This window comes from Mirounga angustirostris, unplaced genomic scaffold (genome assembly GCF_029215605.1).
Source record: "Mirounga angustirostris isolate CCGP_5_RB_7025 unplaced genomic scaffold, mMirAng1.0.hap1 SCAF_12, whole genome shotgun sequence".
Lineage (NCBI taxonomy): Eukaryota > Metazoa > Chordata > Mammalia > Carnivora > Phocidae > Mirounga > Mirounga angustirostris.
The window spans coordinates 13773545-13797965 of record NW_026991720.1 but is presented as its reverse complement, the minus strand read 5'-3'; the positions used below and the strand labels follow the sequence as shown (position 1 = coordinate 13797965).

Sequence of the window (24421 nt, the reverse complement as noted above, 5' to 3'; positions counted from 1 at the left end):
AAGTTATTTTAGGAACTAGAGCGACAAAACTCAAAGCTAAAGTTTCCAATCTTCTAACAACTTAACTTTAGCTCGTCTTGTGGATTACCACCCCCGCCCCCCTTCAGTGGAAAAGCATGACTTACTCCTGCCAACCAATAACCCCACTACAAGAAACACCTTCAACTAAGTTCTGAATCACATCTGTCTACCTGCAAAGCTCAGGGATGGAATGAGGCAAATACCCACAAAAACAAACACAAAAACCTGACCCTGACAACAAAACCTCAAATGAGGACAAACATTTGTCCCAAAGTGCCTGGCCTGGAGAGGCTGGGAGACCCTAAAATATTAAATACAACTCTGTATCCGAGCCCTGGTTTGTGTTACTGAATGGGACCAGCAGACAGGCGACCCCTGTGGCTAGGCTAAGCCCATTACTATTTATATAGACAGAGCTAGCACCGCTCTACCGACAGCTACCGATATCCTGCTTTGTCCTTCACATCTATGTGCCATACAAGGCTGAAACCACTAAACCAAAGTTTTTCCACTAAGGCTAAGAACACAGCATCTATGCAGGGATGAGAAGCTTTTCACAGTCTCACACACACCAAGTCCATCAGCCCCCGGGAGTCCGCTTCCAGCTCGGCCGTTCGGGCAGGCCACTGCATCTGTTGTACGTGTTCCTTCTCAACTTCCCTGTCGTGCTCAACACAGTAAAAATCTCAACACATTCGCACCTGGTTCTGGTTACCCAGTAGTAGGACTTGTGCGCAATTCAACGAGAGACCAAAACCATAGAACAGGTGCACAGTGGGAGTTATGGGGTAGAGAACAGATTTAAAAACACAGATGTGCAGATTTCACCAGAAACCTTGGGTATCCACCTCGTAAGTCTGTGGCAGGCTACGTGCCACAGTGCAGATCCGTCACCCATCCCGTCTATTCTTGTACCCCAAAGCAGGGCAAATACTGTTCTTGAACCTGGGATCCTCTAAGTGTGGAGAGTCCATCAACGCTACCCTAGAACGGTGTCAATCTGGTGGAAAACAGATGACGCAACATACCTATGCTAACTGTCTGACAGTTAAATTCATGTTACAAAAAAACTAGCTTTAAGGTTTATTTTTGTAACTTTTTTAACAGAAAACAACACACTCCTTGGGGCAAGGTGAGGGATCGAGACAGGCCCTGGGTAAGGAGGATCACGACAGCACCTGGAGTTGATAGGCCTGCCTAGGAGAGAAGCTCGGGCACTGCCACACCACCAGAGGGCACAGCTACTGTCTGAGGCTCAGCAGACCAGTTCACCGGCCACGTCAAGCTGCTATAGATCCAAGTCATAAAAATCTTCCAGCTCATCATGAAACAAGTCCCACTCATCTTCAGAGTCTGTCAGGTCGTCGTCCCCACCTGCAGCCAAAAGCATAAGCAACATCTCGCCCAGCTCAAAGGTGACAACCTCCTCTTCTTCGTTGTCAAAGGGGTTGCTGTTCTCTCTTTCCTCAATGAGCTCCCAGAAGTGGTTCCTTCGTTGGGCCTGTAAGAAACAAGGCCATGATAGGGATGGCACTGTCCAGTAGCATCTTCTATTCTGTTGTTTCTAAGGCAAAACATCCAGCACACCAGAGGGCATGACGAACCAGACTTCTTATTTAGGGTTGACTTTACCAATTCCTCCCCTCTGGTTACTTGAGGCAAACCGCTTACTCTAGACCTTTAAGAGCTAGCTTTTCCTCACCTATCCCTCCCAGTTTCCTGAGGTTGCCGTTCTTTCATCTGCCAGTCTCACTCCCAGACCTGAGTGTTAATCTCCTTCCCCTACCCCAATCTGTGTGGGACTCAACTGATAGCGTGGTATTTCCCCTCCTTTAAAAAAACAGCGAGAGTTACCCGGTATCTGCTTGATGTTCCCACTTTCTGTCTCTGTGGCTCCTCTCTACGGCCATCAGGGTACGCATGCTTGTAAAAACAGTTCCCTCCAAATGGGCAGCTCCCACGTCCTTCATCAAAATACCTGCACGCCTTGTTGCTGGAAAGGAAAATATCGCAACCCTTATTCACAGCGGATTTCAGGTCTGTATTTGACTATCATCCGGTATTTCTTTAAACAGGTAGTGATAGAACCAGCATGTCTGCTTCCAGCCCTCCCCAAGGTGTGTTCTAAAACATGTGTGTACTAATGCATGAAGCACTGACTACAGCAAGATACTCTGGTTCAAGTCTGTGCTGTTCGTAACAGCTCCAGTCCCGCAGATCCAGCAGAGAGAGAAATCTTCTAGGAAGCCCACACACAAGCACACAGGACAACTGTAACACGGACTCAGAATGAGGCCGGAACCCACTCACGGGGCTTCAGCTATCAGAGCAGACTTCGTTATAACCCAGTCCCTGGGCGTGCACCCCAAGGACTGCGTTATAGCAAGGTACACAACGGGTAAGTGTTATCAGGGGTGACAAAAAGGAACTGTACTGGGAAGGCAAAGAAAGGGTAGGAAGGAGGTAGGAGTATATAATGCAGCACTGTTCTTTTCAAAGTGAACCCAAGCGACGTTGGGATCTTAGCCTGAGAAAAGGCTGCAGTGCTCATACCTCATTGCTTCCTTGTATTTCTGAATGAGTTTCTGCTTCTCTTCTTTCTCCTCCACCCAGTACTCACTTGGAATGACAAAGTTAGATGTGATCCGGCATTCTGGGCAGGACCTGGGAAACAATGAACAGGCTGCAATGCACATCCCCCGTGACAGGCCCACTCTTCCTCAAGGACACACCCTGGTGCGTCACCTCCATACTTAAAAGACTTAACTGAAAGCCAAGTGGGCATTTCCTGAAAGGGTTCCACACACTGTCACACAACTGACCATTTCTTTTTGAGGCAAGACAAACTCCTTAAATCAACTCAATGGCTAGCCAGTTCACTCAAAAAAAGTAACTTCCATTTAAAAAAAACAAAAAACGAAAAACAAAAACAGAAAAAAGAAAACAAAAGAAGACATTTCACACGGACTCCTTTTTCTTTCATTTAAATAAATTTATTTCTTGTAACTTTGCTCTGTTTAGATTATGTAGTTTTTGTTCAGTTATGAGAACAATCTTTAAAGGATGGTGGATTATTGGCTAGCTTAATGGATGAATAGGAAAGTGGAAAATGTAAAACGTCAGGAAACATACATTCAGAGCTAGGTAAGTTTCTTCACTGAGCCTAAACTGGCTAATCCATTAAACACAGTCTCCTCAGAAAAAGCACGAAGATTCTACTAACTGATACACAGGGTTTCCTCATTCAAATAAAAGATCTACCAACTAACCTAGAAGCTAGCTGAAATACAAAGAAGAAATTCCAATTAGAACACCCCCGTTTCAAGATAAAATGCATGCATTTAAATGCGGTCCATCTGGTTGAAAGTTGGCACAAGATACTAAATTCTTCCCCAAAATAGAAAGCACAAACGAAGATTGGGGAGGAGTCTCACTTTATGATCTTGCTCTCAAATTGCTTAGCACTCCTCCACTTGCGAATACACTTGAGACAGTAAGTGTGGTTGCAGTTGGAGAGAATCCCAAAGCGGCGCTCGCTGGGGTTGGCTTTTTCATAGACCACCTCCATGCAGATGCCACACACCATGTCCTTACTGCGCTGGACAGCAAATGAGAGCTCCATGTCCTTCTCATGGGCCTCAATGCAAGACTAGAAAAAGTGGAGAGAGAAGAAGTGTAATCAAGTCACTGAATAATGAAAAGACTTCAACTTGACAGTTAATGACTCAGTTCAAATAATAGTCAACTGAAAAGATGTCCCCAACTGACTCGAAAAGCGGCTTTGTTCAAATACAGGTGGACACATTCTACATATTTACATCCATCACTAGAGTCAAACTAAGAACTCAACTTCAGAAACTGGGGGGAAAAAAGTATCACCCAATCTTCGCTACCCTCCATGTTACAATCCATGTTAAGACAGTTTTTCATTCTAAGCTTGATCTTCTGGTTTCTAAATGGAAAATGTAATTAAGATTAAGGTCTTAATTTACATGTCATGAAGTGAGGGTGAAGGAAGCTAACATTTATTAGGCGACAATTAGGTGCTTAAGCACCTAATTTTCACATTAAAAAAAACAGCTTTGAGGGCGCCTAGGTGGCTCAGATGGTTAAGCAGCTCCGGTCATGATCCCAGGGTCCTGGGATCGAGTCTCACATCAGGTTCCCTGCTAGGCGGGGAGCCTGCTTCTCCCTCTGCCTCTGCCTCTCTCTCTCTGTCTCTGACTCTCATGAATAAATAAAACAAAAAAAATAAAGTAAAATAAAAATTAAAAAACAGCTTTGAGATAGATACTTCACATACCATAGGATTCATTCATTTAAAGGATACAATTAAATGGTCTTTGTAGATGCAAAGTCATGCAACCATCAAACCAGTCAGTACTGGAATGTGTTCACTACCCCAAGAACCACCCCATACTCACAGCAAGGAAATCACTTCCCCGGAAACCGACCCGACCCTTCCCCCACTTCACTGTCAACTACTAATCTGTGGCTGTTCTTATTCAGGGCATTTCATATTAAGTGTGTCCTTTTGTGACAGGTTTTGTTCACTTAGCACATTTCCAAAGTTATCTATACTGAAGGTATCAGTATTTTATTTCTTTTTATTGCTGAGTAATATTCCATCACAGGGACAGACCGCTATTTATCCATTCATCAGGTGATGGACATTTTGGTTGTTTCCACTTTGGGGCTATTAACAATTATGGGGGCACCTTGCCCACACAGAAGATCATGTAACCCTTGATCTCGGGGTTGTGGGTCTAAACCCAATGTTGGGTATAGAGATTACTTAAACTTTTTAAAAAGAGGTGGGCACTTGTGTGGCTTGGTGGGTTTTGGCTGAGGTTCTGGTCTCAGGGTTCTGAAATTGAGTTACCATGTCTGACACTGCACTTAGCAGGGAGTCTGCTTAAGATCCTTTCTCCCGGGCGCCTGGGTGGCTCAGTTGGTTAAGCGACTGCCTTCGGCTCAGGTCATGATCCTGGAGTCCCGGGATCGAGTCCCGCATCGGGCTCCCTGCTCGGCAGGAAGTCTGCTTCTCCCTCTGACCCTCCCCCCTCTCATGTGCTCTATGTCTCTCTCATTCTCTCTGTCTCAAATAAATAAATAAAATCTTTAAAAAAAAAAAAAAGATCCTTTCTCCCCCCCCCCCCTCTCAAATCTGTAAAAAGAGGGGCGTACTGGCTCAGTCAGTGAAGTGTGCAGCTCTTGATCTCGTAATTGTGGGTTCAAGCCCGACACTGGGCATCAAGTCTACGTAAAAGTGAGGCTGACGGACATTATATATATACACACATACTTTTTAGATTTAGAACACATTAATTTTAAGGAATAGAAAAAAAGCAAAGTCACCCATAATTACACATAACTATAGTATTTTAATAACATTTTTTATTTTCTGAAAGTTCTTTTTAAACAATCCTAAAAGACACTACTAAAAGGGGGGTGGGGGGGAAGGAAACAAATAGCACTGCTGCCAATACCCAATATATAGCTGAAAGACAAGGATTTAACTTGCCCCAATTCTTTTTTTTTTTTTTTTTTTTTTTTTTTTAAGATTTTATTTATTTATTTGACAGAGAGAGATACAGCGAGAGAAGGAACACAAGCACGGGGAGTGGGAGAGGGAGAAGCAGGCTTCCCGCCGAGCAGGAAGCCCGATGTGGGGCTCGATCCCAGGACCCTGGGATCATGACCTGAGCCGAAGGCAGACGCTTAACGACTGAGCCACCCAGGCACCCTAACTTGCCCCAATTCACACAGCCAGCATGTCGTGAAGGTAGGATTCAATCATGTCTCTTATACTATGGCTTTACCCAACAACCAATTAATTTTTTTAAATATGATAATGGTTAGAAGCAGAATTTGTTGCTCCAATAAATATAAAGTTTGTAAAACAATGTCTTCAACAAAAAACTTACATTGCAATTGGGCTTAAAAACCATAGTCTGGGGGGTGCCTGAGTGGCTCAATGGGTTAGTGGTCTGTCTTCGGCTCAGGTCATGATACAGGTCCTTGTTGCTCAGCAGGGAGCCTGCCCTCTCTCTCCTGCTCCTATTCTCACTTGCGAGAACCGTAGTCTGAAATCCTCATCCACCGTGATTGGGAATGTAAAATGGTGTACTCACTGTGCAAAAAGTCTGGCATTGCTCAAAGTGTTAAGCATCAAGTTACCAGATGACCCAGCAACTCTACTCTCTAAGGTAACTTAAAACATGCCCACAAAAACTTACATATGAATGCTCATGGCATTATTCCCAATAGCGAGTGGGTGAAACAATCCTAAAGTCCTTCAACTGACGAAACGGAAAAACAAAATGTGGTATAGCTATACAGTGCATTATTATTCAGCCAGAAAAAGGAATGAAGTGCTGATACACACCACAACACAAATAAACCTTGAAAACATTATGCTAATGTTTAAGACAGTCACAAAGGCTACATAGGATTCCATTCATATGTGATCTCCACAACAGGCCAGTCCAGCCATTAGTAGATTAGTTGTTGCCAGGGAACTGCAGGGAAGGGCAGAACAAACAGTAATGGAGCTAAGGGGCATGAAGTTTTTCAGGGGAACTGTGGTAATGGCTGCACAAGCATGTTAATGTATTAAATACCAATGAGATGTGCGTCTTTGAAGAAATCTCGCATGCATTAACGGACTACTTCCCTGAAGACTTACTTTTATATGCTGCGATCTCTGGGCAGCATCCGTCGGATGGAGGACCTGCAGCCCACACATGTCGCAGGAGTCGCCGTGGAGATACACACAGTTCTCCCCGTACCGGCATTCTCCGACCGTAGCATAGGGACAAAGCTGCTGCTTGGTTTCTGCTGCCGTTTGCTCTTTCTCCAATTCCTCCTTGGTCACTGAGCCCTGCGGGGATGCTTCAGTGCAGGAAGGGGCAGCTGAAAACATTTAAGAGGGTAGTAAAGGTCCAAAATGGGTAAAGCAGATAATATGAACCAAGGTAACTGAGAACCTAACTGAACAGAAAACACATGAGAAGAACTTCAATTAAATTCCGAAATCTATTAACTAATCCCTTCACTCGAGAGATCAATTTTCTAATGCTGCTTGTTTAAAAAAAAAAAAAAAAAAACCCCACTTCTACGTACTTCTTGTGCGATTGCACTGATTAAAGATGCTTCGGTTTTTCAAAACATTCTAAATTCACTGGGATTCAAAAAGTTTCTTTCACTCCATCGGTTATATCCAATTTAGAGTATTAACTCAGGCTAAGTGTGAAGAGTGGAAGCAGGAAGGTTGCGAAAGCCTGCTAACTGGTGAGCTATGGCCTAGCACCCTAAGTTGTTTTTAGTCTTCAAAATACTCACTACGGCCACAGTAGGGCTGCCCAGGAACAAACTCAATGGCATTCACCCAGTCTTCTGAACCTGCTCCTACAGTTGCAAAGTTTGAATTTCTTGACTCGGCTTCGCCCGTATTCATTTCAACAACTGGTCCAATGCCTGATGAGAGACTTGAGGAAGCAGCAAGGGATGATTTCGCAGTTAGATCTGCAGCAGTCACTTCGTCCTGTTTCAAAGGCTTGCTATGTTCATATCTAAAAAAAAATTCAAAGTCAGCAGTCACTGTCTAGCCAGCAGCCCCAATTAGGGTATGAATTCCCTGATCCTGTCCTTGGGTTGTTTTCAAAATCTCTTACCTATGAATCACCCAGGAAATTGTTAAAAGGCAAATCTGGAATCTAAGTCTGGGGCAGAGCCCATGATTCTGCATGTCTATCAAGCCCGCACAGGGTATTACTGCTGGTCCAAGCACTCTTTGAGTAGCAAGGTCACAGACCAGGGGTCAGGAAACTTAGAGCCTTCAACCAGGTTTGGCCTAGAGGTCATGTTTGCCCACCCCTGCAGATGACCATCTATCATCCCTCAAACTCCACTCGAATCTGGAGTCTCACGGTTCCCATGGCAACTCTGCTAAAGAGACTGCACCGGAAGACTGATCAAAGCAAGGCGGACCCTCAAACTCAAGTAGAAAACATAGAATATTTTACCACGTATGTTAAAGTGTTCACAATATTAAACAGGAGACTTACTTAATAATAAATATACAACATGTATTCTTTTCCTACATTGAGTCATTGACCTGATAACTTTTCAAATTTTTACTCTATACCTTTTCATTCCTTTTCATTTGTAAATTATTAAAACACATCAACTATTCCCTTCAAGAACCAACTTCCAGCCCAACAAAATCCCCACAATTGAGACATTCAGACACAATAAATTAATGATACGTAGTAAGTCTGAATTGGCATAACTCACAGTACACGTTATCTAGCAGGTCTTGCAAACTAATTGGGCCATCCTAACCATGGGCCACCTGTGTTACTGGTGTGTGTATTTCCATCTAAAATAAACATAAAGGCTAACTACATACACACCATCCCTTAGCTTACTGTGAACATTTGCTTGTATTTACCATTGTATTCTATCATCTCAAACCTTCATATTCCCACTCTTAAGCTTTAGGGAACCTACTTTCCCTTGCCTTCCTTCCAAGTACCTGCTGTCAGCTATAAAACCCGATGTGTTTTATTCCAGACTGGAATCCTAAATCCTCCAAGCTGAGAGCAGAAACCACTGGGAGTATGCACCTGCACCACACCTCACTTCATTGTCAAAAAATTGTCAAGTAGTGTTCTAATGTGACTCTAAGCTGCTCTGTATGACAGGAACCAATGGCCACACAGCTCTTTATACTTCAATGTACAACCAGTTTGTTGGTCCCAGCACTAGCCATATTTTCAAGTATTCAAGTAGCACAGGTAGCTCATAGTTACCATATTAGACAGCATTTTTTAATAGATTTTACTGGAGAGAGAGCATGAGCAGTGGGGAGGGACAAAGGAGAGGGAGAAGAAGACTCCCCGCTGGACCTGAGCCAAAGACAAACACTTAACCGACTCAACTAAGCCACCTGGGCACCCAAACAGTTCAATTTTTTGAGCAACATCTACTAATAAACACATGCCATGCATTAAGGACCGTATCATCTGGGGCGCCTAGGTGTCTCAGTCAGTTAAATGAAGTAATGATCTTGGGGGTCGTGAGACAGCCCCACCTTGGGCTCCAGGCTGGGTGTGGAGCCTGATTCTTCTCTCCCTCTCCCTGACCCCCAAGGCTTGCTCTCAAAATAAATAAATCTTTAAAAAAGAAAAAAAAAAACTACTGAGGGGTTAAATTTAGTGAATAAAGCCGGGTCCTTGAATACAAATGATAATCTATTGAGTATTAACTTTTAGGGATGCTTGGGTGGCTGAGTCGGTTAAGCATCTGCCTGCATCTGACTTCTGCTCCTTGCTCAGCAGGGAGCCTGCTTCTCCCTCTGCCTCCTGTTCCCTCGTTTGTGCTTCCTAAGAAAAAAAATGAGTATTAACTTTTAAAATCAAATCTGCCTATTTAGCCAAAATTAATCCTTTACTGCAGAATAGATCTATAAAAATGATTCTGAAGTGAAGATTTGTCCATAGGTACTAGGAAAGAAAGTCCAAATAAGAAAAAAAAAAAACCTAATAAAGCAAGAAAGATGCAAGACGCATTTTGAAAGGTGCTTACTAAGGGCACCTGGGTGGCTCAGTCATCATGATCCCAGGTTCCTGGGACTGAGCCCTGCATCAGGCTCTCCACTCAGCAGGGAGCCTTCTCCCTCTCCCTGCCACTCTGTCAACTTGTGTGTGCTCTCTCTCAAATATAAAAGTAAAAAAACAAACAACCAAAAGGTGCTTACTAAGAAATATGGTTCACTGAAGCATGGACCTTAAGAACAGGGATCAATCCAGCCTATGACCCTCAGGCCGAGCCCAGAGCTAAAAATGGTTTTGATACTGAGCAAGCCAGCCAGGCTCCCCATTGACAAATAACTTCTTTTACAGGCCACAGGCCATTTATGTGGGCAATTTTAACTGTATAATTCAGGAGACAGCAACGGACTTGTATTCTTGGTTTTGATATTTTTAAATGGTTGAAAAATGTACTCAAATTTCAGCGTCTCAGTAAGTTTCGTGGGAACACACCACATTCATTCGCTTATGTATAATCTACGGCTGCTATTGCCCTGAGAACAGTATGGCCTCCAAAGCCAAAATACATTTATTATCTGGCCCTGTACAAACGAAGCCTGCCAATTCCTACTTAAGAGGACTAACACCTACTGGATTCAGAGTCCATGATTGTGTTTGTAATGATTATTAAATTAATTCCTTAAGATTAAAGACCTATCACAGAATCCGTGATCCTTTTAATCAAAGTGTTAAGAAACAATACTGAGACAACACTGAAACAATCATTGGGCTTTTCTTTCACATCTTTGCAAATACTCTGGTATAGTATTAATTTCTATGTAAGGAAACTGAAATTTTTCTTCCATCTTTAAGCAAGATTAAGATAGATGCTTTCCCCTCTGGTTGGCTACTTCCTACCCCCAATCATTCCAAGGTCTGGTATCTGTCTTTAAAATTTTAACTTAGGGGGCACGGGGGTAGCTCAGTAGGTTTAGCGTCTGACTCTTGGTTTCAGCTCAGGTCATGGTCTCAGGGTTCCTAGGATCTCCTGGGAATCATGTCTGTGTCTCTCCTCCCTCTGCCCCTCTCCCCGCTTGCGTGCTCTCTTTCAAATAAATAAATCTTAAACACGTTAATTTGCGGTACTCAGTGGGTCCAGAGGGAAAGAGCCCTCCAAAGGAAACAAAATCTACCATAGCAAAGTGTTAAGAAACAATATTTGGTTTTCAACCAAGGCAATACTCCCTCTTTCTCCACTGGGTGTTCATCAACAATGAGGGAGTTCTTATGGCATTAAGTGGGGGCAAAGGATGTTGAGAGGTCGTGCAATGTGTACAACACTTCTGAGTAATCAAGAACTGGCTTAAGTTAACAGTGCCACCTTCATGACGCAGGGACACAGTAACATTTGTGAACTGCTGGCATTAGGACATTGTCTTTCATCATAAACTATTACCTCTATGAGGCATTCAATATTTGAAATCCCTGGGCACTGGCCAATTTGTGTAAAAAGATCCCTATGCAGAAAGAGTGAAAAGTAGGTGTAAATCTTCCAGCCAGTCTGTCCCAATTGCCACAGAAGCTTCTTTCAGGCCAACTAGTAATAGGTTTCCCTAATTCCTTTCACTTCACCCTGAGAGCTCTAAACCTAGCTCAAATCAGATCACTGGCCAAAGAGGGAGCTGCATCTTTAAAGAAAAAAGCCAGTCATCAGGTGACTTGAAACTGCCTCCAGGTCAGGGCGTCGCCAAAACAGTGCACCCACCTCACTCCCTGGCCTCGACCTCCATCCCTCAGTCTCCCACAAGGAAGTCGACTGATTACAGGGTTAGATTGAGGATGGGCTTCCATACTTATTCCCAAGGAGAATATGAAATGCCTAAATGCCATTTAGGGCTGGGGAAGTTACCTGAAAAATAAGCTGATTAACACATACAGCCTCAGCCTTAGCTTCGATTTCTTCAATTTAACCTTTTTTTCACTCTCCCCACCTATATGGTCCAATCTGATGAGTCCCTCTTCTGAAGCAACAGCTGATCTGTTTACCAGCTGTACTTTCCCTCCTCCTATCACACGGCATACTCTCCACTTCTCTCTGCTGGACACCCTAGTTTCCCCTCCCACTCCTGACATTTGTTTCTTCTCTCCCAGGACGGAGTGTACAAGACTCTCGGCTGATTGTTTAGGCAATCAGGCTCCCCTACAATTAAGCTGGCCTAGAAAACCTGCAGAGACCATCCTACTACAAAGAATCACTCCTTTATATATTAGTAGGATGGAGTTCTACCAACCCCCCCCCTTTCATACTGTGACAATAAGCCTGGCGGTTTGGGTTTGGGGGGGGGTCCATTTTTCCCCTTTCCAGTAATACTGCAATGAAAAAAAATTAGCAGAGAGCAAAAGGACTCAGGTATCAGAGTTTCCATTTCTGAGCTCTTACAGTCACATGAAAAAAAATCTATTTTTCTCTATCCTTACTAGATTTCCTAGTAAAATGTGGGATAACTGCACATTAATATCCCACCCATCAATAATTTCCTAGCCTTTTGAATTCTAAGCATATGATCGTAGTAGAATGCTAAAACGGGCTGACATTCCCCAAATGTCTTACCTAATATGATGGTTTATGGTTAAAGTATGTCCAGAAGAATTCTTTGACACGCCACCCTTCAAAAGGTGGGCCCAATCTCTCTCCCCTTGAACACTTCAACATGGGCTGGATTTAGTGACTTGCTTGTAATGCAGAGTATAGCGGAAGTGAGTGCAGGACTTCTGAGACTAGGACATAAAAGGCATTGTGGATGTGTCCTTGCTGGCTCTCTTGAATCACTTGCTCTGGGGAAAGATAGCAACCAAGTAGGACACTAAAGCAGCCCTAAGGAGAGGTCCAGCTGGTAAAAAACTAAGGTCTCTCGGCATCTTAGAAGTGATCCTCCAAGCCCCCGGGCAGAGGTCAGATAATGGCGGCCCTGCCCAAATTCCTGACGGCAGTCTCTACAATCTCACAGCTAGACCACCCAAGTGAGACCCCCAGAAACTGGGAGATGTTTATCATTTCTAAGCTGCTAAATCTCAGGGTAATTTGTTCAACATCAACAGGTAACTATTTTTTATTGGTTTTATTTATTTGACAGAAAGAGAACAAGCAGGGGGAAGGACAGACAGAGGAGGAAGCAGCAGGCTCCCCGCTGAGCAGAGAGCCCAATGAGGGGCTCGATCCCAGGACCCTGGGATCATGACCTAATCAAGGCAGCTACTTACCCGACTGAGCCACCCAGGCCACTCCAATCAACAGGTAACTAAAACATCTTTTCTAACTTGGGAAGATTAATAAAACCTCCACCTATTTCTTTTTTTTTAGATTTTATTTATTTGAGAGAGCGAGACAGAGAGAGCACATGAGAGGGGGGAGGGTTGGGAGGGTCAGAGGGAGAAGCAGACTTCCTGCTGAGCAGGGAGCCCAATGCGGGACTCGATCCCAGGACTCCAGGATCATGACCTGAGCCACCCAGGCGCCCAACCTCCACCTATTTCTAAGCACAAGCCACTGCTGCTGAATCGCAATGTAACAGGATTATGGTACCAATTCAATTAATAATGATAAGAGATTAAAGAATGAATCCCTCTTGGTTCTTAACATTCTGATGGTTACTAGACACATTCCTGAGTATTCCCTCTAAATCTAAGCTTAGATTAGTTTTGCAAGCTGAAGGGTTTCAGGAAAGTTGACACTGAATGATAAGCAATGATAAGCTCTCGTTAAGTAGTAACACTATTCCAAATGCCTACGATGCCATTTTCTCTCCTAATTCATTATTAAGAGATATGCACATCACTTATAGTCTTAAAAAGGAAATACGATATACAAATACTTTCTCCACACCTTATCCCTAGGTTTGCAGAAGGAGCTCCTCAGGAATTACTACATTACAAACTCATTTTTTTTGAAAAAAATGTATTAATACATGCCCTCCAAGTTAAGAGATTTAAAGTGTACTAACACTAAGGAATACTTTTCAAAGCATTTATCTATTTATAAAGCTATTGGCATTATGTATTTTACTCACTTTTTCTCAACCTCTCAGCAAAACTGATCTGTGTGTTCTGAAACAAGTCTTACCTGCAGCGGTCTCCGTAAATGCAGTATCCTCGCTGAAAATACTTGCACACTACACCGTAAGGACTGTCAGAGAGGTCATGGGAGTAGCGGCAGTTATCTCCTTCCTTACAAACGCCGTGCATGAAATACCTGTGAGAAGAACGAACCACAAAGTTCAAGGTAGTCCTAAGAGAATTCATGACCAATGGACACCACCAGTAACACACTAGAGAGTTCCATATAGTAGTGATATCCTAGTGCTGTATGGTAATATACCCAATATATCCTATTCTACACAAACATGTGAAATGAACACAACAGCAAGCAGAAATAAGACCGTATGAGGAGATTATCCGTTATGGTACCACACGAAGACTACCTATACATATGTGCACCAATTTAAATTTCAACTCTGAGGTGCTCATTAATCTGGTCTCTGCAGTTTGACCACAGTTCTCATTTCACAGTCCTAGGGAGGTAGTAACTTTAGCTATAATGGCAGCTCTACCTGTAAAAAAGATAAAGCAAGAAACAATGTAGACCAGAATGGGTCAGACTACTCTATGTTTCACTACTTCATGAAACCATTTTAGGGGTGCCTGGGTGGCTCAGTCAGTTAAGGGTCTGCCTTATCGGCTCATGTCATCATGATCTCAGGGTCCTGGGATTGGACCCCGCGTTGTGCTCCCTGTTTTGCAGGGAGCCTGCTTCTCCCTCTGCCTCTGCCCCCGATTCTTGCTTGCGCTCTCTTGTGCTCTCTATATAGTGCTCCCTCAAAGGTTTTAAAAAGATTTTATTTATTCATCTGACAGACACAGAGAGGGGGAACACAAGCAGGGGGAGTGGGACATGTCGAGAAGCAGGCTTCCCGACAGAGCAGGGAGCCCAATGCGGGGCTCGATCCCAGGACCCTGGGATCATGACCTGAGCCGAAGGGGGATGCTTAACAACTGAGCCACCCAGGATCCCCAATAAAAAATTTTTTTAAAGATTACTTGACAGAGACACAGAGGGAACAAGTGGGGAGAGTAGGAGAGGGAGAAGCAGCCTCCCTGACCTGAACCAAAGGCAGACGCTTAACTGTCTGAGCCACTCAGGTACCCCTAAATAAAATCTTAAAAAAGAAACCATTTTAATGCTTGAAAAGCCACGTGAAGGGTACCTGAATGGCTCAGCTGCTTAAGCAACTCGATCTCAGCTTAGGTCTCCATCTCAGGGTTCTGAGTGCAAGCCCCACGCTGGACTCCAAACTGGGCATGGAATCTGCTTGTAACTTCATGTAAAATCCACATGTGAAAATATAACCAAATTTGCTGCACACACAGAGGCCAAGAGAAATCACCTTATGTTCTTTGGTTAGCAGATTATTGCTCCTCAGCCTTAAAGTATTACATGTGTACCTAACTAGCAGTTTCTGCAGTTTCCTTAACACCAAGTATCAGAGTATGCCTTAGTAGGACCTGGAATAGCACCATCAGCATCATCTGGGAATTTGCTAGAAATAAATACCTCATACCTACTAAAATCAGAAAGTGGGGATGGAGGGGGATGAGTAGAGCAAGCAGCATCTACAGTTCTCTAGGTTAGAAGTGATAGTCATTTTTTGATCACGTAAAGCAGAACCACCACCACCATCCTCCATCTTCCCATCACTGACTTCTGTCAGGGTTCTTTTCTCCCCCCCTGCCCCATTTTTTTTTTTAAAGTAAATTCTACGTCCAACGTGGGGCTTGAACCCACAACCAGAGATCAAGAACCACATGCTCTAGTAGTGACTGAGCCAGCCAGGCAGGGCACCCCAAGTATTTTTTTTTTCTTTGCTCCTTTATTGGTATCGGTCTCTTGAGCAGAGAGAGCAATGAAGGTTTATTTTTGGCAGGCCACAACTCCCCAAACAGGCACAGAAGGAAAAAGTACGTATTTCCTTAGTGTGGCTGACAACATCACTATATCCAAGAGTGTCACAGTTATCTAGAATGAGTGTATACTCCACTTGCCCACTTATCTCTGAGTATGTACAAAATATCCGTATTTACCTAAGGAAACTGGAAGGCAGCTGCCCAAAACTGAAATGTGAAAGGTTCTATTCAAAGAGTACCTGTAAGGGAAAACTTCTGCATGACAGTACATCACTTTAAAAGACTAACATGTTGGTGGAAATAATTAAAATGACCAATATCCTAAAGTGCCCTGGAGTTGTAGTCTGTTAACAAAATCTAAGAATATACTAGGAAGTGATAATTTAACTATAGTTGACCTAATTTCAACAGTTATTTTAAGTTTACCATAATGTAACTCAGGCAACTTTGAGTTAAACCACCTGTTTTTCAATAGGTAATTTTGGGGGAGCCTGGGTGGCTCGTCGCTTAAGCGTCTCACTTGCTCAGGTCTGATCCTGGGATCAAGCCCTGCAATGGGCTCCCCACTCAATGGGGAGTCTACTTGTCCCTCTCCCTCTGCTCCTCCCCCTGCTTGTGCTCTTTCTAGGTCTTAAAAAAAAAAACCTCATTTGACTGCATAAATGAAAACATCAGACACCCCCTAACTATACAAGCCAATGAGAATTACATTGTAGGGGAGCCTGGGTGGCTCAGTCGTTAAGCATCCGCTTTCGGCTCAGGTCACGATCCCAGGGTCCTGGGAATGAGCCCCGCATCAGGCTCCCTGCTCGGCGGGAAGGCTCCTTCTCCCTCTCTCACTCCCCGTGCTTGTGGTTCCCTCTCTCGCTGTCTCTCCCGTCAAATAAAATCTTTAAAAAAATTGCATTGTAATCACCACAGCAGTAAAATATTGCTTCAAAGTACATAGAAAAGTATCCAGGGGTACCTGGGTGACTCGGTTAAGGTGTCTGCCTTCGGCTCAGGACATGATCCCTGAGACCCAGGATTGAGCCCCCTTTCCAGCTCCCTGCACAATGGGGAGTCTGCTTCTCCCTCTGCCCCTCACCCTGTGCTTTCTCACACTCAAGTAAATAAGGATAATCTTTAAAGAAAAAAAAAGTATCCAGTTGGCAATAGGTTATCCTCTTGAAACAGTAGCAGTGCTCAAACCCATAGTTTACAGTCTCATGCCCAGTGAGAACTGTTCCTGTTTAAACACAAGAAGGTGTCTATACCTTCAGTGCTTCTTTGGGATCATTTTAAGTCAGATACAGATATGGAGGGGCGCCTTGGTGGCTCAGTCACTAAGCATCTGCCTTCGGCTCAGGTCATGATCCCGGCGTCCTGGGATTGAGTCCCACACAGGGCTCCCTGCTCAGTGGGGAGCCTCCTTCTCCTGCTCCCCCTGCTTGTGCATTCTGACAAAATCTTCAACAAAAAACTGGGGAGACTTAAATTCCAGCTTTGTCAATGAGAAGCTATGTGACTTTCAGCAGGTTTCAGCAATCTTTTAGATATAAGAATTTAAGTCAGTATCTGCATAGTCTGTGCTACGCATGTTCATTCAGATCTGTCCTTCCACATCTTTACTCTGCCCTGCCAGACTACATTTCTTCACTATATTGGTTTATGACCAGCCTGGCAGAGGAGGTACACAGAACAAATCAAGTTTAAGAGTAAGGCAGGGGGTGCCTGCGTGACGCAGTCGTTAAGCGTCTGCCTTCAGCTCAGGTCATGATCCCAGGGTCCTGGGATCGAGCCCTGCATCAGGCTCCCTGCTCGGCAGGAAGCCTGCTTCTTCCTCTCCCACTCCACCTGCTTGTGTTCCCTGTCTCGCTGGGTCTGTCAAATAAAATCTTAAAAAAAAAAAAATAAAAATAAAAGTAAGAGTAAGGCAAACGATTAAGGCAAGACACCTGTATGTCATGCTACAAGATTTTAGGTAACTGTAGTAATATAGCCAAAATACAAAGAAACTTTTCATATGCAGAAAGATACATCATGTATCTAGCTGGTTCAACATGAAGCCGGAGAAGAATTACCCAACAATGACATTATGTTCCTGATGTCCAGAACTACCAACACAGAAGGAATTCAAGCAGACACAAAATCACCCGATACTTCAGAATCAACAAAAATGCTAGAACACAAGCCCTAATTAGTTACTGCCAAATACTAAACATAAATGGTTGTTTGGTATGTATGGTCTGGGTTTTCAGCTTATTTTTCTGGCCTTTTGTCCCTCAGTGATATGAACACTATTGGTATTTCCAGAATTAAATACAATTCTCACAGTGAAATCCCTCCTCACCAACCCATCTCTAAGAGATTATGATTGTGAAAAGTGTTACGCGTATCAGAAAGTAGAAAAAAAGGCAAACCTCTCCCAAGAAATTTCTCCCCAAAATGAAACCAAAGTTTTGTTTTTTTGTTTTTTATTTTTTTTATTTTTTTTTAAAGATTTTATTTATTTATTTATTTATTTATTTGACAGAGAGAGACACAGTGAGAGAGGGAACACAAGCAGGGGGAGTGGGAGAGGGAGAAGCAGGCCTCCCGCCGCGCAGGGAGCCCGATGCGGGGCTCGATCCCAGGACCCCGGGATCATGACCTGAGCAGAAGGCAGGCGCTTAACGACTGAGCCACCCAGGCGCCCGTTTTTTATTTTTTAAAGATTTTATTTATTTACTTGACAGAGAGACACACACAGCGAAGAGAGGAAACACAAGCAGGGGGAGTGGGAGAGGGATAAGCAGGTTTCCCGCAGAGCGGGGAGCCCAATGAGGGGCTCAATCCCAGGACCCTGGGGCCATGACCTGACTGAGCCACCCAGGCGCCCCTCGAAGTTTTATTTTTTAAATGCCACCACCAAGCCACCATCCAAATCTTGATGCCATTGCCCAGACTAAAGCTTCCTTTGGAGAAAAGGCTGGGCCATAGGACTTTTTAAAATGTTTTTATTTTAGAGAGAAGGATGGGGGGAGCGCAGAGGGAGAGGGAGAGAATCTCAAGGCAGACTCCCCACTGAGCTTGGATGGGTATGGGGTCCATCCCTCCACCGAGATGACCTCTGACCCTCATGACCTCTGACCCTTCCTCTGGCTCGTGCTCTCACTGCAATTGTCACTCCAGACAGTGTCCAGTTAAGACAAATATAATCGCCTAGCAATCTCCCTACTGCTGTACCTCTTGGAAACCTAAGAACGTTTGCCAAAATACATTACAAAACACCCTAACAGTAGCTTCTGGGGTACAACAGACCCGAACAATACCCTCAAAGTACCTCTAGGCATCATAACAACCTGCCTGTGGGTTGACAGAAGAAATTACAGAATGCTACCTAATTCAGCATTTACCACTTCATCAGCTATAGCATTTTTTAACTGATACTTAATCTGAGGAGTGCATGTACTATTTTTCAGACTAGACTGCAAATTCCTGGTGGCTGAGGACCATGGTTTACTCTGCTTTTTATCTCTTACAATACTTATACAAATAATAGTTACCTATTTAATAAAAACTGTTAAGTGACATGGCAAATGTCAGTAGCAAATTAATTCTTAATGAATGGGCTGGTAACTTTTTCAATGCCACCCCTTCAAAAAAGCCTATATGCTAGATAGTTTCCAAGTAATAAACTTCACTATGGATAGAGAATTTCTGGAATAATTTCCTTTATTTTTAAAAATCAAAATGAACACACTTGGTTTTGGGATATTATTTCAAATGCCAGAACAGTCATCTACCACTGTAGAACTCTCATAAAGCAGTGTCTAAATCCAAAATTATAGCTTGCAAGTTATGACTTTTAAGTATTTTAACCCTATACTCTCGAAGAAGCTAAAAGCAATAGCATATTTCATAATATTCCTCCAATAAAAAAATATGAAAAATGGCCTGGTGGGGGCAGCATTATACAGTTCCCTGGGAAGGTATAAGTTTTTCTTAAGCTGCAGACATCAAACACAATGAGGTAGAATTTTGAGAAATATAAATAGTAACCAGTACGAAAATTGAGCGATTTAAAAAATCTGTCCTCCAAATTACTACTTGGAGGATTATGACCTAAGTAAATAGCCTTTTTTTTAAAGATTGTATTTGACAGAGAGAGACCTAGAGCAGGAACACAAGCAGGGGGAGTGGGAGAGAGAGATGCAGGCTTCCCGCAGAGCAGAGAGCCTGATGTGGGGCTCGATCCCAGGACCCTGGGATCATGACCTGAGCCGAAGGCAGACGCTTAAGGACTGAGCCACCCAGGCGCCCCCTAAGTAAATAGCCTTAACTGCTAGATGGAAAGAAATAAGCAGAAACACTGAAGTGTATCACTTAGCTTAATTCTCCTCTAGGGAGATTTAGCAACACAATGAAAATACATTTTTGCATTCCCTTTAACATCTAGGGCATCGTCTCTTGTTGTAGGCACTAATACTTATTTAATGAATAACTGAATGAGGTAGTCCCCAAAAGATACTTAAGTACACATAAGGATAAACAAAATAGGGCCCCTGCTCAAGAAAGCTCAAGGTCCACAATAAATGAAGATCTCATATTCACTATCCAAAGAGAATTTTAAAATAGATGTTCATACCTAGAACTGAAAAATGTCAAATATTAAAATCAAAGATATACTAGCCCGTACTTTTTAAAAATTAAATACTAGCCCGTACTTTTTAAAAATTAAAACTTAAGAAAAAACTAGTACATCTAAGCATGTTATCTTTTACATAATGCCTTTCCAAAATATTAGATTACTGAGCTATGTAAATTTTTTAAAATACATATATAAAATCTATTGGTTCATGGGCAATGAATTCCCACCAGTCCAGGAACAATCTACAATATTGCATTTAACTCAAAGATCCTGAAGTCAAGCAAAGAGGAATGCTTAGTCTGGGTTTTCAGCTTATTTTTCTGGCCTTTTATCTGGCCTATTTAGTAAGCTATTCTGAATTCTGGTTATATACTGCTGAGGAACTAGAAAAGGGAAGTAAGAACAGAGCCAAGTGTCCAACAGAGAAGAAAGTGTAAAAGTGACAATGAATTCTGGGCACTGCTGTAAAGTTGGGTTCAAGTTACAGCTGCCAAGATAAAAAATGAGATAACTATGGTAATACCAGGTTGGTGATGGGTGTTAAAAGCTAGACTATATTGAGATTGGAAATGATAGGTTAAAATCAAGGCTTTGTATGGAGTTCCTGTTAAGAACTCATATTCAAGCAACATTATTTTCAGTATATAGAAGTAGATTGGCACTGCCGAGTGAAGGGCTAAAAACTCAGGTATATAAAGGTTACACTAGTTCTTTTTTTAAAGATCCAACTAGCACATATAAATCAACTGCAGCACTGTAGAAAAAAGAAATTGTAAATAGGGACTTCATAACTGTTTCATGAACAAGAATTTTGAAATTCTCATTCAAGATACTGCACTTGATTCCATTCTTACGATCTACAACGACTGGTAAAGAGAAGCGACCTAAAAGAGCTTTTATGCTTCTTCATCCCGCTACTGAAAATAAGCTCAAGTTTATTATTCATGCCTTACATGTATATAAAAACAGAGAACGCCATTTAGTATCACTGTTAACACCAGGACAGTGAGTTCTGTATACTAAGAATCCTTACGTATTGCATGGAAATTATTATCCCACCCCCGGGTGAAAACCGGCATTCCAGTTGCATTTTTTCAACTGCTAGAAAAACGCTTCCAGTCGCTAATGATCACTTCTAAAAGAATCCAAGGTAACGTTCAATTAAATGCACTCATCCTGTATGTACAGCTCGATCAATTTTTACACGCGTACACACGTACCTATTACCGCCATCCACTAATTTTTCAAATACTTGCATCTATCGGACATACCAAACCCAAACAAAGCCGCTCTCCTTCAGAAGTAAAATGCGTGTTATTTCAAGAGAACATTTTCACCGCGGGAGGGGAATGGACAGCTCGTGTGTAATTTAAGGCGGAGGAGACGACCTCAGCCGGCACTCGGTTCTAAGACAAAGCTCAGAACCGCCAACCTCGATAAACATACAAAGAAGAAATAACAAAAGCTACTTCTCGGGTGGGGCGGGGGCGGGGAGACGCGAGCAGACGTTACCAACGGATGACACGGTGCCGAGGCCAGGCGGCCAGGCCGCCTCGTCCGGGCCCGCGGCCGCGCTCCCCAGCCCCGCAGGCCTGCAGGGAGGCCGGCTGCAGGCTACAACACGCACCCTTCCTTCCTTTCGAACCTGCGGAGCTGCACGCAGGGGCTGCAGATCCCGCGACAAAAAGGAGGACGAGTCTGCCCACCTTTCTCTCTACGCGGCGCGCCGCTCCGCCAGCGCGGGGAGGGCGGCGGGCGGTGCGGCGGCCCCGCAGCAGAGCCGCGCGCGCCCGGCACCGCGGCGGCCGGCGGGGGTTGACGCAGCGCGGGCGGGGAAGCCGCGGCGGCCAAACGCCGCTCTCCTCCCTCCTCCGCCCGCCCCCGGCAGCCCGCCCGCCCCTTCCTCTGCGCCCTCTCCGCGGCCTCGGCCCCCTCCCCGCGCCGGCGCCCGGCTGCGCAGCAGCGTCTCACCTGCAGGTGACCTGTTTAGTCCAGCCGCCGCCGCTGCCGTCGCTGCCGCCTCCCCCTCCCCCCGCCCCCGAGGACGGGGAGGTGACTGTGGGGATAGGGGTGGGGGAGGCCGCTGCCACCGCCGCCGCTGCCGCTCCTGCTCCTGATGTTGTGGCTGTTGTTCCGGGAGCTGCAGCCTCCGCCATTACTGTTTATCCCACACAGCAATAGCACCGGAACTTCCGGGATCACATAGTTCCGGTCCGGCTGCGGGAGAAGGCGGCGAGGCGAGGGGAGGGGAAGGAGACTGGGGCGCCGGCTCGCTCCTCTTGGCTTCGCGTAGGGTCTCCGAGCGCTCTAGCCGCTCGGACTGCGGGCTGGAGCCGCAGCGCCCGCGGCCCGCCCCTCGACCCCGGCGCCCAGCGTCCTGATTGGCGGATGAGACAGCCCCGCCTGCGGGGGCGGGGCAGGGGCGGGGCCCCGCGAGCTGGGCCCACCCTCACTGCTCCCCCCGCCCCCCGACACACACACTGGGCGGCACATCTAGGGAACTTTATAATATAAAGTCCTCATTTCAAGAGTGCTAACCCAGAGGAATACCTGCTAGCAGAGGCTGATACAGTGGAGGGCGGGAATTGAGGACCTGGGGTGGACTTTCCCATTTACTGACTCTACCAACTGACCCGGTCAGCAGAGGGAACCGGGGATACAGACCTATTCTCTCTGAGCCCGTTTCCTCATCTCCAATGGGATGATGGGCGACCCTCCCTCACAGGGTTGCTGTGAGGATTATAGGACATGCAATCACTGAGGTTAGTGCCTGGTACATATTAAACACTTAATGTTCTCTTATTCCTCCAATCAGGGTGTCTTCTCTAAACCCAGGAGACTAGCATGGTACCAAACAGGTTCTGGAGTCAGCTTGTCTCCCTCACCTCCCGGTGTCTCCCATTCCTGGCTATGTGCCTTTGAGCAAGCTAATTTACCTCTTAGTGATCCTGCTTTCTCGATCTGTAAGTAACAGTAAGGGTCTATGGAAAACACTGTTCTTTCACACAATACTGAACAGATAGTAACATAAGGTGTCTGAAATATCCCAGCTTACAGTCATTTGTAAAACTGAAAATTAAAATGTATATAATCCTATTTCCCTATTAATGTCCACTGTCCTCTGACATGCTGCCTATTAAATTCTGATTTTCCATAGGCAGTTTTTCTTCATAAGCCCTTGATTTGCTTTTCTTTAAGTCCACCTAAGAGTGAAAATCCTCCCCAGTGGCGATCAGACCAGGATGTACCTAACAGACACAAATAAGGACAGTGACAAAGCCAACAGAAAACCGTGTTTCTCCCAAGGCCACGCGATGGCTGCAAAAAGACTAACAATCCCTTTTTTTCAGTAAGTTTTAAAAATTGTCTTCCCAGTCCCACTTCTTTGCTCCCTCCAACCTCCCAAAGATCATTGAGATGCCCAGTTCCTAAACTTCCCTACCTCATGATGGTACCTAATCCGGGGCTGGTTCCTTTTCTGCTGGTCTCTCCCAAGCCAGCTTAGACCTTGTAAGGGGCCCCGCCCCTCCCTACTGCCCTTCCACGTTGCCCCCCCATTTCTTAGCTGCAGTCACCCCTGCTGCAGCAAGTTCATAAATTTAACTTCGTGGGACTACAGGTATAGTCCCAATAGTCTTGAGTTTTACCTTACCGAGTAATACTGTGATTTTTAGTTCAATTTTTTTTTTAGAGATTTTGTCAGAGCGAGAGCGCACAAGCAGGGTCAACAGTGGAGGGAGGGAGAAGCAGGATCCCCACCAAACAGGGAGCCCGGATGTGGGGCTCAATCTCAGGGTCCTGGGATCATGACCTGAGCCAAACGCAGTTTCTTAACCACCTGAGCCACCCAATGTTGATTTTTAAAAAGGGAAGTGAGGGAGGGGCACCTGGCTGGCTCACTAGAGAAGGCAGCACTTGATCTACAGGTCCTGAGTTCCAGGTTGAGCTGAAGATTGAGTTAAAAATGGGGGAGGTAGGGGAAGCAAGCACTTCAAGAGGGTTACTTGGGCTCCTGTTCCCAGCTCAGTGCAGGAGTTTGCTTGTCCCTCTCTAAAATATTAAAGAAAAAAGGGCTACTTCAACTTAAAGCATTCCTCTATTTTAGGAAAATTCTCTTGTATGTTATGGATTCGTTTTGTCTCCATATTGCTGCCCTCACCCGGAAAGCACTGGCGCCCAGCTCAGAGCCCCCAGTGGTATCATGAGATCATGAAAGATCTGAGCCTCAGTAACACACCTGAAAAGGCCCTGGGCATGAACTTCAGAATAATCCAGACCTGGTCCGAAGATGGGG

General features: G+C 44.6%; 1 protein-coding gene across 4 annotated transcripts; it reads right to left on the bottom strand.

The window, feature by feature from the left end:
* Positions 1-1092: 1092 nt before the first annotated feature.
* On the bottom strand, positions 1093-22459 carry MKRN1 (makorin ring finger protein 1). Of its 4 annotated transcripts, none has more exons than XM_054505175.2 (8): positions 22099-22459; positions 13678-13806; positions 7366-7595; positions 6710-6936; positions 3456-3670; positions 2575-2685; positions 1876-2014; positions 1093-1585 (listed from the first exon to the last, which is right to left on the bottom strand). In XM_054505175.2, the coding sequence occupies exons 1-8, from the start codon at positions 22281-22283 to the stop codon at positions 1310-1312; spliced, it is 1512 nt and encodes a 503-aa protein (XP_054361150.1). In that variant the 5' UTR covers positions 22284-22459; the 3' UTR covers positions 1093-1309. The 4 variants fall into 4 exon arrangements, with proteins under 4 accessions (XP_054361150.1, XP_045720137.1, XP_054361151.1 ...); XM_045864181.3 differs by having other exon boundaries at positions 1093-1522; positions 22099-22458; XM_054505176.2 differs by lacking the exon at positions 22099-22459 and adding an exon at positions 21834-21973.
* Between the last annotated feature and the right edge of the window lie 1962 nt (positions 22460-24421).